The following is a 14,228-nucleotide window of genomic DNA, read 5'->3' on the forward strand; positions in this document are numbered from 1 at the left end:
ATATCCTCTCGTATTTCAAGTATTCTAATATATCAATGTGTTCTAAAAGATACTAGAAGATTAAAATAACAAAGAATGCTTCCCCATTGCCATATAATGTTTGATATAACAAAGAACTGTGTCGCCCACCTAAGTTATTAAGCGAAGATCAACAATGATTTCTTTTTCTTTCAGATTGGGGAAATGGCGAAGAAGATTAGGAAAAGCCAAAAAGAAAGCATCTAAAAGCATTTGATTCACGCTAGGCTAGCAATCCTACTCAATTCCACCTGTTGTTCCTCAATTCTGCTCACAGCTCTTGAAAGATCCATGCTAGCAAGAGACATGTTATTAGCTTTCCCGAGTCGTCTCTGCTTTATCTTCAATATCGCCTGCGAAACTTCGCTAATTAAAGGGCGTTTTCTCGGTGCTTTATGCAAGCATCTACGACCAATATGAGCTAGCTTCCTTGCTTCTTCAAGATTGCATTCTCCAGCTAGTTGGTTATCAATTATTTCATCAATCCCATCGGGGCTCATTCCAGCCTAAGAATCAAGAATGTACTTGGAACTCATGAAATGCATACATTTCAAGGTGAACATTTGTGTACGTGGAGGAAATACTCACGAGATTAATGTAGTCCACTAAATTTTGTTGTGGATGGATGGCTGTGATTAGTTCGAAAACGATTATGCCGAAGCTATAGATGTCGCTCTTCATCGTAAATTTGTTTGTAGCCATGTATGCCGGGTCTATGTAGCCATATGTACCTTTCAGACCAGAATTCCGGCCATCAAAAACTTCTTCCTTTGACAGCCCAAAATCAGCAACCTATAACATGTGCATGAAAATGATGAATGACAAATAGCGACAGATTCAAGACCAAAGTTATTCTTTAGTTTAGATACTACATTGATCTCTAAGTTTTCCATCTCGTCCTATGCTATAGCCTCCCTCAGCCTTTTGCTCACTTCATCTTTGGAGGCTTTTTCAGTACAGGACTGTTCAAGAATTCATTTCCAAGTGGTGCAACTAACAGCTACAGATATGCAGACATACTTGAGGCTCCTAGACTACCAAAGAAGATCATGTATAGAAGTGATTCTTATTCAGCAGTTTCCCCATTTTTGCAGGTGTTGTGCACGTGTGTGTTCCTCCACGGAGGGAGAGAAATTTAGTGCCTTTTTTTAAAAATTCATTGGGTAGTGATAGGGATTTGAACCTCTAAAATTTTGGTTGATGATATATGTCTTTTCCTTTTGAACTATGCTCAGGTTGAGAAAGAGATAGTCGATAGTCGACATCCCACAAAATATTGCACTACTTGAGTGGGATATCAGTAGTGGGATATCAAACCATAAAGAATGCTCTCTAGAAGCTTACCTTAGCTCTCATCGTATGATCCAACAATATATTGGCAGACTTCAAATCACGATGTATGACAGGAGGAATAGCCTGTTCCAGAAAATATAAATGAATAATCCTACAGCACTTGCACATTGAAACAGGAAAAATGAGAAACTTAGAATACCCCTTCGTGAAGGTACTCGACTCCATGAGAGATATCAAGAGCGATCTGAATCCTCTCATCCCAACTCAACACACGATTTTCTGAATCTGATACGTGTATCACATGAAAATCAAGTAGAAAAAAGTAAATCGGTTTACACTTCAATTGCAAACTATTCTAAACAATTTTCCAGTTCGTTCTATAAATGCAAACATATTTTCCACATTCACAAGAGGACTTGCAGAAGATTGTACTTTCAGAGAATCCGCAAACACAATAATCATAAAAAGATGTCTTGAACTTACTGTAAAGAAGGTTGTCCAAACTTCCATTACTCATGAACTCATAAATTAGCATGTGGCTTCCTTTATCAATGCAGTACCCCATCAAATTCACCAGATTACGATGATGCAATCTTCCTAGTAAACTTACCTGCAGCAAACCAAACAACGGATATTAGTATAAAGTGTTCCCTGATATTCTAAATAAAAGTCAATACAAAGCGTTCGCGCGGGTAATTTCATGGCATAACTGGTGAACAAAAATAAAAGGCAACTGAAATAGTAAGGAGAGGAAATTATGAAGTAGGAAATGGTTAACTTCATCGTCAATTTCTCCTCCATTTTCAGAGAAATGATCCTAAAAAAGGTTTCCTTTACACAAGTATAGCAATATCCTAGAAATATCTGGGTCCTTAATATCCAGTCTCCAAACCAATTTACGTGCACCTCGAGTAATCTCACAAGACAAGACAGATAGGGAACTTTTTTCCTGTTTCTTCTCCTCGAGCCGCACTAGCCCGGCGATCTTGAAAAGAAAGGAACTAGTCTACACTGGCAACCACACCCTCCGAATAGTCCTATTTTTTCCTCCACGTCGATAAGGGGCTAAAAGATCTTCGGTGTCACCTTGAGGTAAGCCCACCAAAGCGGGATTGGGATTCAATCGTTTAGTCTTTCGAAATTCGTGGTTTGAGAACTTGATAAAACCATCTAACTCTAAAATATTTAGGTTTAGGAGTTCGTTCTCCTATGGTTTTTACAAAATAGTGTCCTTTGAGGGGGGAAAAAGTTATAAATAAGATATATTAGCAGACGTAATCCATCCTACACTGAAACATCGGATTGGTAAGGAAAGAATACAGAATAACACCCTCACCTCCGTCTGAAACTCTTTTTCACCCTGTTTGGAATCTGAAGCAAGCACCTTAACAGCTAGAACTGCTCCATTGGGCATCTTTGCTTTATATACTGGACCATATGACCCTTGTCCCAAAAGAGTAGTGAAGTTCTCAGTAGCCTTCTGAATATCCCTGAAAAGTATGGGCAAAAGACTAAGTACAGGAACAGATAATTCAGCATAAAACAACGTCCATATTACAAAAAAAAAAAATATTGTCCATACTTGTAAGGGTACTTCAGAACACCGGATGCAGAAGCAACTATGTCTTTGTGGTTATGATTCCTCCAAGGGGACCAAGAATCCTTATGGAGCTTTTCAGATCCCGGAAAAGCAATAGAACCAGAAAGAGATGCACTAAATTCAGTACTTGAGTCCAATCCATTTGTTCGAATCTGAATAGTTCCTAGACTACGCTCATTCGTACTTCGCCGAAGATACACATTCTTTCTGTACCATCTTATGACATAAAATACCAGGATAGCAATCAAAATACCAAGTGCCAAACCAACAGAGATGCCAATGATAATTAGATCAGCTCGTTGACCCATTCTTTAATCTCTTAATATATTCAATCATAGAAAACATCTTGCACAATGATAGCTAAAGGTTTAGCTGATCAGCAACCTGCAAAATGTGTATGTAAAAGGCCAATGACAAATAGAACATCCAAGTCCAATATTCAAGAATGATGATAAAATTCACAGACAATAAACATGAGTACGCTATATCATAACATGAAAGGACCAAAATCATTACTCTGCTTCGTAAATCCGTATAAAATCAATGATCTCATTTCATATTCGTAGGCTATGTAAATCGTAGAATCTCTCGTTTCATCAAATGTCAACTACTTTACTGGAAGAAATTTCAGAGAAGGATGAACATTTGGGGGTGAATTCAGAGAGTATCACAAGAGATCACATAGCAAAGGAGTTTTACTCATCAATTTATTCGCGCACTGTTTGATTGAACATGAGGCAGCATCTAAACCAAGAACCGTGAATCAAATAGCACTGCTGGGCACACTTCCAGTGAAGTTGATCGATCACCGATCATAGTAACCAGGCAAAAGTCTACAAATTACGTTAAAGCCAAATTCGCATTAACCAGAACTTACAGAACACCAGAATAGGTGCGAATACGAGCGAACTTGATGAAATCAAGCGAAAGCCACGAAAGACAGGAACTCCTCTGGCCTCGCCGGTTGAAGAACAGCGATGGACGACGAATTTGGTTGCTTGTGATGATCGTTTTCCAGTTTGGGTCAATACTAAATATGACCAAATAAGACCCAGTCTAGAGAATGTAACTGCAAGCGATGCAAGTTGCAAAAAGAAAACGGAGGCGAATGGGACATCACAGAATTCGTTCTTGGTGGGAAGGCATATACATATATATATATATATACATATATACATATATATGTGTGTGTATATATTCACAACCGGTTCAAATCTTCAGCTCTACGTTTTGTTGAAAAAAAATTGTTTAAATCTCAGAGCTCCCACTGATATTGTGATTAGTCGAGTTAAAAGAAAATTTAAGAACAATTGAAAATTTTCCAAAATCTGTTCATCGCTCACATTTGTGTTTCTTGACTAAATTTATTGTTAATAACTTCCTTTTAACTCTTTCTTTTCTAATTAATTTAAGACTCTAAAAAAATGTTCTTTGAGCATTTAAGAGGCTACAGAAATCTTTGGTCCAAACCAAATAGTCTTGAAAAATTGAATGTTTTCAATTCTAACAAAAAGAAAAAAAATTAATGTTTTTAATGTTGGTGTGACACCAACACGATGAAATATGTTTAACTTTGAACACGAACCCTAATTGACTTGAGCATTGAAATATGATTAGTAATGGCAATCCTCGTGGCAAATTGATGTTTTTGTATGCATTGTTCATCTCTGTTCAGTTATCTAAACGAATAAATTGAGAAAGAGGGAGAGGAAATTGCTTGGTTTGAACACTATAGTCTTTCAAGCTCGATTGGGGTTTTTCATTCCCCCTTCCATCTCGAGATCATTTACTGGGGATTGACTAGATCAAGACTATGACAAAGGATCCCAGGACAAATAGAAATTGAATCCATACACTTAATCCATTACTTCTATCCCTCCATGATGCAGCCCGCCTACAACCTGACCACTGAGTGAAGATTGAGAGTAGGCTGTTCAAGACGATTCTACATTCCTCTCTTTTTTTCTCCGGTTTGATCATGACTATGTTTTTTTTTTAATATCAATTTATATTTCTATAGTAATATTAACTAAAACGTTAGCTAATAATTGTATCGATTTAATACCCACACATGCCAAAATGCCAAATGGTGTAGTTGCCTTGGTATGGTAATTTATACATAAAAGGTAGGCATTGTAGTGCTGGAGGAAGCGACAAGAGGCAGGCAGGGTCAAGGCGAGTGGTTCGAAGGGCATTTTGTTCTTAAATACACAACAAAGATTCTTCCCTTAGCATATGAATGCCGGTAGATATTGTCCTATTTGGGTTTTCCTTTCAAAGTTTTTAAAACGTGTTCGTTGGAGAAAGGTTTCCACACCCTTATAAAGAATGTTTCGTTACGTGGGATCTCACACCAACTCTACCAGTTCTCGTGGTATCATCTTTACCATCGAAAATTTCCTCCTGTTGCTAATTAGAGACCACCTGCACAATAGATCCAGAAGCAGAAGGGAAACAGGGTTTGTTGTTTGAGCCATTCATGAAATGAAAAGCATACCCCCTGGGACATAACAGTAACTACGTTGAAGAAAAAAGAAAGAAAAAAAAGCTCAAGATTTCAGACTTTTTAAGCCAACGAACACAAAATTTAAGAACATAGCACGGAGAAAATATCTGGTTTAGTTTAAGAATTCCAGTTGAACTTGAAGAAATAGTCCTTTATCATGTCCTGAATAGATGATTCTTTTTACATTAGAGAAAAGCTCTGAAGACTATATATATATATATATATGCAATTATCAAAACAATAGTTTCAGTGTTTAACTCCAACTATAGAAGTTAGCCTGAAAGATCAGATTGTTCAGAATCTCGTGAGGCACCACGGTCGAGATTTGAGCAGCTAGTAACCGAGAAAAAAACCCGGCGCTGCAAGTTTTGGCCAATGGCATTGACATTCTTGATCGTCGTAATCGAGCTTTGAAGTCAGCAGCTCACAATAATATATCAGATTGAACTTGGAGAGCAACGGAGCTGATCGCCATCGAGATAACTGGGACTGAACCTGAACCAACAAATCAGAAAATACAAACTTGCTTCCTTTCTTCCCAAATGCCACCCACATAATTTCCTTGAATGCAGGTTATCACATAAATTAAATCCATGTACGGAAGTCTTGGTGAAATTATACTTACTACTGCTATATCTTGGAAACAAAATTGGTTTACTAGGCTTACGACCGCGTAGTTAGTCCAGCAAAACAGCAGAAGAAACGAATGCCCGAGTAATCCGATATTGACAAAACGATATACATGGATGTGTACATGTAGAAGTCGAACTAAAAATTGTGCCTCAAATAAGAATGGGTGTAACAAAGACAGAAGCATCAAATCTTGGTTCATAAAAGCAGACCTGGCTGTTACATGACTGCAGAGCGCAACCCGCAATCCAAGACCATACTTTTTTATCCACGTCGTATAGAAGACTCTTCCCTTGGTTCCAAGATGTAAAGCAGATCAGATTATCCTGTCCGAAACATTCAAATCTCTCCGCTGATAACCTCAACAAAACTCGAAAATATTTAGGTGGCATTCTACTAATCTCAACCCACATAATTTTTGCATGATCCAGTTCCCAAATTCTCATGCTTTGAAGAGTGCTATAAAGTCCAATCCTACCAACAAGGAATAGACGCTTCTGTGTACCAGCAACCAAATACCCGTCCAATAATGAACGAGGGAACCTGGCTGGAATGTGTTCCCAATAGCCCGTGTCCAGCCGATACATCATTAGACCGAGTGGAGAAAGTGCTTCCAAGTATAACTTGGAATCACAATATGCCATCTTCGAGGAGCAGAGATTTACTGCAGGCATTGTCTGGTGAAGCAACCAACGGTTCAGCCTCGAGTCATAAACTTCAGTAGGTAAGGACTTATCACCATAAATATCACTAGTCGCTACAACTTTAAATGATCGGTGAGTCCGATCAACAACCAAAATCAGCTGCCTCTGCTGATTATGATGCATATTTGGCAATGTCCTCCACTTTTGTGTGAGCGGATTGCATACCAGGGTTTTGAAAGTTAGCCCATCAAGCCCAGAAAAGCAAACAAGTCCACCAGATGAACCAACCAACCAGAATGCCCAAGGAGGCAAAAATGTGAATGGAATCTTATACCATGTTTTTAACGGTAAGCTGAAGACTGAGCATTGGGGAGTTTGAGAATTCTTCCAAAATGTAAGAAGACAAGGCCCATGTGAAGACACTTGTGCGTGAAATTTAAGAAAACTACTATCTTGAAGTATCGAATTCCACCTTTTACATACAGAACGAAACCTAAAGATGAAAAATGGAGGAACCCTAGCTAAGATCTCATTCAACAAATCTTCAGGCAGCATTGCCCATATACTATCTTCCATTTGAACATCTGGATGAGCTGCTTTACCGAAGGTTGTGACTGTTTCCTCATCTAAACCACGTGGTTTGGTCTTTATAACCTTCTGCCTCGAAGGACTAGTGTTCCTCGATCCTGCTCTACCCAATGGACTAGTATTCCTCCCACCACCTCTTAGAGGCGATCCTTGATCGGCAACCCTATTATCTTCACGAACAACCTCACTTTCCATAGATTGAGAATTAACAACTCCACGCCCAGATTGAGAATCCCCAAGAACATCCATGGCGATGACCAATAAAACTCACTTATCCACCACGAAATGCAGAACCCTAATGAATGCAGCACACTCCAAAAGATAAAAAAAAAATTCAGGCTAAACAGCACATTTCAACTTCGGATATCAAAATCCACCTCCCAAACACACTACAAAAGGGCACACAACAATAAACCAAAACAAACATCCGACTTCAAATTAAGCAGAAGTACAAAATAAAATCGAGCCGAACTTCATTCTATCAGATCCTCAGGAGAGAGAATCAGTCACTGATCCAAATGAAATACGAAAATGTATAAGTCCAAATGGAACCTGAAAACGCCGATCAGAAACTTTGTCGGCAGAGATGAGCCTTCAATCAGGCACGGCCATGAACAAGAACCATCCTCAGAGCTCAAAGATTAGAAATTCACCATCGAAATTAGGAGAAGGACCCCTAATGTTAACAGAATCCAGTTCCTTATTTTCGGGCGATTTTCTTCCTTCCTGCTGTTCTCAAGAACTCGCCCGCTCCTTATTTGATTTTCTCCGCGACCATTTCGCTGAATGAATTTTCAAAAACAATAAAGTAAAATACATTTACATAATTTTCATTTTATTCTAATTCTCAACTCAAAATATTAAATTTTTAGGTCTAAATTTCAATTTCTCAAATTTTTTCATTCAATTCTATCATAAATATTAATTTTAATAGCGACAAAAAAAAAAATCATTAGTTTAATTATAATTAATCTATTCTTTTAATTAATTAATATATAATGTTAAAAGTGAAAATTAATACAAATTTAAGGGTAAAATTATAAAATCCTGAATGAAAAAACAAAACTAAAAAATTAAATATCAAAAGTGTAATATTTAAAAATTTAGAAGTCTCACCCAATCATAAAGCGCCACGTCAAGTACTTTGATTTATTATTTGATAACTTGTTCTAAGATAATATACTACGTTTGTTTAACATGCGTTTATATATATAACTCATTATTAAAGCACTATTTAATAATAATTTAATTTTTAATTTTTTTAAACCAAGATCATGATACTAATTTATAAAATAAGCCAACTAACAAGAATTTATTGAAATTCAAAATAAAATTAAATATCGAGATATTTATTATAATTTATGGCTTTTATTATTTTAAATAATACAAATATATTAAATAATATATTATTTTCAAATTTTTAATGTTATTTTTTGAATTTTGAAATCTGGAACAATGAAAATATATGTATATATATATATATATATATATATATATATATTTTAAAAAAATTTAAAAATGCAAATGAAATTTACCAAAAGTCAAAAGATATTTTTTAAATAATTTTGAAAGTCCAACTGCATTTTTTAAAATAAATTATTAACGATTTGACCACTTTTCCTTTTATTCAAACCCCTGTTTGCTCTCATTTTCACACTTGTCAAGTGGGCCCCTTTGCATTTTAACGCTATTTATGTAATTTTAAAATATAATATTTCATTTTTTTGCCTTACTCTATAATTTTAATTAAATTTGTTATTTTGTGCATTAAACGCAATAAATATATATTTATAAATTTTGAATAATATAAAATTTAAAATAAATATATTGAAAATATATGTATCAAAATGGGCTAAAGTTATAGTATACGGACCAAAATAGTATTTTAAAAATATTTTTCTCGAATTATTGAATAAAAATATCCGAACAATTTATTTTTATTTTAAAAAAATTGAATACCCAAACTACATCAATTAAATGTACTTTTATTAGCTTTTTTCCAATCAATTGTCATACTTTTTAGGGCAATTGAATTACTTCAATTATGGGATGTAGGTTTTCCACACCCTTGTTTGAACCTATTTCTTCAATAAATAAATAAATAAATAAAATTCAAATTAAAATAGGTTTTTTTTTTTAAGGTGAATTGTGTTTAATATAATTTTTAAATTTTTAAATTTTTAAATCCTTTGTGACACATTATTTAAGTTAATATCGAATATATAAATAAAATTTAAAAATTATTAATTTCAAGAATGTATAAAACAATATTTAATTTAACAAAAAAAAAATATATTTATTATTATTATGTAATTTTGCTCGAGCTACCAATTTTGGAACAACGAACAAGACATGAAAAATCGTAAAAAAATTGGTAGGGGGCGAGCTTATCTAGGATAAGACAGCCATTTGCCAGCCTCTATCCTACCATCCAAACACAACCAAACACGTGTCCTTCTCCAGTTGTTAATTTATTTTATAAACTATATAAATTAATTTAATTGACACATAATTCATTTTTTTTTAATTAAAAAATATATTTTTAATCAATTCAATTTTAAAAAAAATTCGATCTCCAAACAATTTATCAATCTATAGATTTAATTAAATTATTATAATATTAGACTTTTAAAAAAAGAAAAATTAGGAGAAATAAAAGAATAAAAAAAAAAAACAAAAAAGGCTGTGCTGTGACGCAGTAAAAATAACGGCCCAATCTCTGTGTTCCGCTCATTCATTTGCAACCCCCAACGGACACGTGTCCCTCAGTGAATGATACTGTACTTTTTCTTTCTTACACATCACTGTTACCGTGCAATCTCCTTCGACTTCTCTCCCGATAATTCCCGCACGTGCTTTCGCTTCCCGCTCCCCGCCGGAAAAAGCCTCCATTTTCCATTTTTTTTTCATTTTCCTTCCCCGTCCCGTCCTCCTCAAATTCCCAATTTTCCAACCCTAAAACCAGATTTTTTTTTTTCTTCAACGTTCTTTACATTTCCGGCACCGATCCACTGCTTAAACAATCGGAATCCCCCTTCTCTGTTCGTTGTTTTGATGTTTTTGTCGTGACGGGGATTTGGGATTGTGGCGGGGTATTGGATGTGTTGTGTGTTTGTATGATCTGAGCGTTATTTTCTTTTTCTGTATTGGGTTCTCTGATTTTTGCGTGGAGATGGGGGCGGTGACATCGTCCATGGCGGCGAAGTTCGCGTTCTTTCCGCCGAATCCGCCATCGTATAAAGTGGAAGAGGTGGAGGACGGCACCGGGAAGCTGGTGATGACGGAGGTAGCGGCAAGGGGAAACTTCGACGTTTTGAAGCTCAGTACCAAGAGAGGGAACCAGGTTGTGGCCCTGTATGTAAAGAATGTATCAGCTACTTTAACGTTGCTTTATTCCCATGGAAACGCTGCGGATTTGGGGCAGATGTACGACTTGTTTGTGGAGCTTAGTTCTCATCTTCGAGTCAACTTGATAGGGTTTGTGAACCTCTGGTTTAAATCATTTGTATTTAACTGATGTGAATCTGGATTTTTACAAAGCTGCTTTTGTCATGTTCTACATAATTTCTTTTTTCCTTTTAGGTACGACTATTCGGGATATGGCCAATCTACTGGAAAGGTAAGAAATCTTATTTTTCTATTGCCAGATCCTGTAAGTAACTTTTCTAGAGGATGAAAATCTCTGTAATCTCGGGATCTATGCCATTGTTTTTAGCTTTGTCTGCTCTATTATAGGACGAAAATTAACTGGCAAATTATGTTAAGAATACTATGATCTGTTTCTTTTCATGCTCTGCTTAAAAGGAAGAAATGATCCGTGTTTTCTCTGTTTATCTTTTAGTAGTTCTTTTCTGACAGAAACTTGGAAGTCTGGGCTTTATTGTTTAACGGATTTGGCTAACTTTTCATGGCATTGTCCCTTTATCCAGCCAAGTGAGCAGAATACTTATGCAGACATTGAAGCTGTGTATAGATGCCTAGTGGAGAAATATGGGGCAAAGGAGGAAGATGTCATCTTGTATGGGCAATCAGTTGGGAGTGGACCTACATTAGATTTGGCTACTCGTTTACCTAACTTGAGGGCCATTGTTCTTCACAGTCCGATCTTGTCAGGCGTTCGAGTCATGTATCCCGTGAAGCGAACGTTCTGGTTCGACATTTATAAGGTTTACATTCATTGATTTCTAATTTTACATTTTGTTAACTTGTGTTATGGAACTGGATTTGATGATCGTTCTTCCATTTTCTATGTTGCAGAATATTGACAAAATACCATTGGTCAGTTGTCCAGTTCTTGTTATTCATGTGAGTATCCTTTCGAACATCTGGTGATTACTAAGATCTTGAATGCTAAAAAATGTGGATAGTAAGAAAGTAAGCCTTCAAACATTAATCGATTCGTTGATGGATTGCCATAAAATTACATTCTCAAATGCTTTAGAAAAGGCTATAAGTTTTGGTTCTTATCTAATCTTAGGGGTGTAGTTATCTCTTGCAATCAACCTGACTGGTTAAGACATTATTTTCTCAACCAAAAGTATAGACATCTGAATCCTTACCCCATGTACTGTCATTCTCAAAATTATGTCATGCAACATTGTCTTTTGCTCTTTTGGCGGACTTTTCCCAACTCTCTGAAACATTTAAAGGCAAAATAAAAAACAGACAAAATCCCCATCGGGACCCCAAACAGTTTATTACCTTTCATTTGTTTATGTTATTCCTAGGCCATGCCTGTGAGATCCCCATTGGGAGAGGGGAACGAAGCATTTCTTATAAAGGTGTGGAAACCTCTCCGACGCGTTTTAAAACTTTGAGGGGAAGCCGGAAGGGAAAGTCCAAAGAGGACAATATCTACTAACGGTGGGCTTGGGCTGTTACAATGCATTTAGCCTTTAGACCCACGGTGGAAACTAGGACTCATTAGAAGCCTAGGGACAACTTGGGAAGCCCTTTTTCTATTCGTAGTGTCAAAGTTATATTCCTGTTGATTTGAGTTAGAACCTATAAGACAATCTTGAATGAAAATACTTGGGAGTTTAAGAAATGCCTTCTGGTTCGGGCATCCAAATTCTTGTATACCTTCCATTTCAAGACATAATGTTGTGGTTGATTGCGGTAATTTGCTGCATCTTACTGCTCTCTTAATGAATTATCGCTTCAGTAATATAAAATACTTCATTTTCATGTATGAATCATGTCATGCTGCAGTTTAGAATGAAAAGAAAAGAGACATTTCTTAAATTCTCATTGTGGACTTGATGTGGATGCAAACTGCTGCTGCTGTTCATATTCATTCCTTTGAAGTATATGCATGCCTGATCTATGAAAACAAATTGAGCCTTGAGTAACTGGTTGAATTTTTGTAGCATGATTGATTTTTGGAAGCTACTCACTTACAAATGGAAATGGTAACATGTATGTTCTCGTGTCATGGTAGGGAACTGATGATGACGTTGTCGACTGGTCCCATGGAAAGCAACTTTGGGATCTTTGTAAAGAAAAGTACGAGCCTTTATGGATTAAAGGAGGGAACCACTGTGACTTAGAGCTATACCCACAGTACATAAGACATCTCAAGAAGTTCGTGTCTGCCATCGAGAAATCACATCCTAGGAGTGCACCTGGACAAGCCACGAACCAGCTCGACGTTCCCAGAAACAGCACTGACGTTAGAGAAAAATCTAGACCCAGCACAGATCAAAGAGAGAAAACAACCATAACGAGATCTGATCAAACAGAAAAGCCGAGGACTAGCATGGACTGTGGTAATGGAGACAGGTCTAAAAAGATGTTAGACCAGCCAGAGAAAGCGAGGAACAGTATTGACCGGTCTGCCAACCGATCTTCTCATAGCTGAAACACATGCTGTCATTATGCTATCCTTTCTTTTCCCCAAACTTCTTCCTTAATATCATGTTTTCATAAGTTTTTTGATAATTTTGAGCATTGCACTCTCTTGCAGGTTTGGGGACATGGTGAGATCGGTTGGATTATGCAATATCGATTGTTTCAAACCTACGGCAACACATGTATAGCGGAGTGGTTACTCGAGTCGAGGCTTAATTCGTCGTGAGCAATAACTTTTTATTGGTTCGATTAGTCGAAACCGTCAAAAAATGGTTGGTTTACCATTGAAAGTAAAGGTAGGAAATTGATTCAACTCAACAAGGGAGTAGTATAAATTGCTCACAAACAACTAATAAATCTAACCCCTCTTCCACTTCTAAGTTCGTTTGCTTTTGGTGTGTGTGTGTGTGTCTCTCTGTTACATCTCCACTCTTACAGAAATGATCTTCCATCAGAGAAGCTTGTCATCCAAAAATGGTGTATTTTTTCTCTCTTCTGGGAAAATGAACAAGTTTGGAATGTTCTTACTCTTTATTTGGGAATGTAATATCTAATTTGAACACTGAGAAATATTGTACTATTAGTGTTACATTCCATATTTTGAATATCATTCATTTTAGTAATTATATTTAAATGATCAAAATTTAGTTTTTATAATTTTGAATATCCAAATTCAATCTTAAAATTATTTTCTATGGTTATTTGTGGGGAATCTTTCTAAAAAAAAATATTAGTATGTATTAATCATTCATCTTTAAGTTTTTCTTAAAGCACAAGAACATTTATTTTTTATTGCCTCCCAATGATTATTATCATTAACCAATAATGACAATGATCAACTTGAAATAATGAAGTTTGGAGATACTAAAAAAAAAAAAGGAAAAAATGAAACCCTATTATCAAAAGATTGTGATCTTTTAACTCATTGCGTTAACCTAAAAATATCTATGAAAACAATTTTTAAGAACTGTTCCATAGAAGTGTTGCCAAATATCCCAATAAATATATCCACTTTTTTGGCAAATAGAAAGTTATCTGAGCTTGAAATTGTGTAGGGAGGTTATTTGAAGTATGAAATATTTTGCAAGATCATGGTTTT

General features: G+C 35.9%; 3 protein-coding genes across 7 annotated transcripts; 1 reads left to right on the forward strand and 2 right to left on the reverse strand.

The window, feature by feature from the left end:
* Positions 1-58: 58 nt before the first annotated feature.
* On the reverse strand, positions 59-4,068 carry LOC111808553 (calcium/calmodulin-regulated receptor-like kinase 2). 3 transcript variants are annotated; one of them, XM_023694623.1, is made up of 8 exons: positions 3,611-4,068; positions 2,894-3,295; positions 2,648-2,801; positions 1,795-1,921; positions 1,511-1,596; positions 1,363-1,434; positions 607-810; positions 59-524 (listed from the first exon to the last, which is right to left on the reverse strand). In XM_023694623.1, exons 2-8 carry the CDS (start codon positions 3,217-3,219, stop codon positions 237-239), a joined length of 1,257 nt encoding a protein of 418 aa, XP_023550391.1. In that variant the 5' UTR covers positions 3,220-3,295; positions 3,611-4,068; the 3' UTR covers positions 59-236. The 3 variants fall into 3 exon arrangements, with proteins under 3 accessions (XP_023550391.1, XP_023550390.1, XP_023550389.1); XM_023694622.1 differs by having other exon boundaries at positions 3,428-4,068; XM_023694621.1 differs by having other exon boundaries at positions 3,789-4,067.
* Positions 4,069-5,514: 1,446 nt separating this feature from the next.
* LOC111808028 (F-box/kelch-repeat protein At5g15710-like) lies at positions 5,515-8,056 on the reverse strand. Its single transcript, XM_023693801.1, has one exon. The coding sequence runs from the start codon at positions 7,526-7,528 to the stop codon at positions 6,200-6,202; it is 1,329 nt and encodes a 442-aa protein (XP_023549569.1). The 5' UTR covers positions 7,529-8,056; the 3' UTR covers positions 5,515-6,199.
* Positions 8,057-10,083: 2,027 nt separating this feature from the next.
* Positions 10,084-13,695, forward strand: LOC111809210 (protein ABHD17C-like). Of its 3 annotated transcripts, none has more exons than XM_023695603.1 (6): positions 10,084-10,756; positions 10,862-10,898; positions 11,209-11,445; positions 11,537-11,584; positions 12,720-13,135; positions 13,203-13,695. In XM_023695603.1, the coding sequence occupies exons 1-6, from the start codon at positions 10,452-10,454 to the stop codon at positions 13,315-13,317; spliced, it is 1,158 nt and encodes a 385-aa protein (XP_023551371.1). In that variant the 5' UTR covers positions 10,084-10,451; the 3' UTR covers positions 13,318-13,695. The 3 variants fall into 3 exon arrangements, with proteins under 3 accessions (XP_023551371.1, XP_023551369.1, XP_023551370.1); XM_023695601.1 differs by having other exon boundaries at positions 12,720-13,111; positions 13,245-13,695; XM_023695602.1 differs by having other exon boundaries at positions 12,720-13,149; positions 13,245-13,336.
* The last annotated feature ends 533 nt before the right edge of the window (positions 13,696-14,228 follow it).

This window comes from Cucurbita pepo, chromosome LG13 (genome assembly GCF_002806865.2).
Source record: "Cucurbita pepo subsp. pepo cultivar mu-cu-16 chromosome LG13, ASM280686v2, whole genome shotgun sequence".
NCBI classification, from domain to species: Eukaryota; Viridiplantae; Streptophyta; class Magnoliopsida; order Cucurbitales; family Cucurbitaceae; genus Cucurbita; species Cucurbita pepo.

Bases quoted from the DNA above. Each gene is read 5' to 3' on its own strand.
- LOC111808553 (XM_023694623.1), bottom strand. From the start codon at position 3,219: ATGGGTCAACGAGCTGATCTAATTATCATTGGCATCTCTGTTGGTTTG. The intron at 1,922-2,647 runs GTGAGGGTGTTA...GGTTTGCTGCAG, and splicing joins AAAAAGAGTTTCAGACGGAG to GTAAGTTTACTAGGAAGATT. The intron at 1,435-1,510 runs GTATTCTAAGTT...TTTCTGGAACAG, and splicing joins TCGAGTACCTTCACGAAGGG to GCTATTCCTCCTGTCATACA.
- LOC111808028 (XM_023693801.1), bottom strand. From the start codon at position 7,528: ATGGATGTTCTTGGGGATTCTCAATCTGGGCGTGGAGTTGTTAATTCT.
- LOC111809210 (XM_023695603.1), top strand. From the start codon at position 10,452: ATGGGGGCGGTGACATCGTCCATGGCGGCGAAGTTCGCGTTCTTTCCG. The intron at 11,446-11,536 runs GTTTACATTCAT...TCTATGTTGCAG, and splicing joins TCTGGTTCGACATTTATAAG to AATATTGACAAAATACCATT. The intron at 11,585-12,719 runs GTGAGTATCCTT...GTGTCATGGTAG, and splicing joins GTCCAGTTCTTGTTATTCAT to GGAACTGATGATGACGTTGT.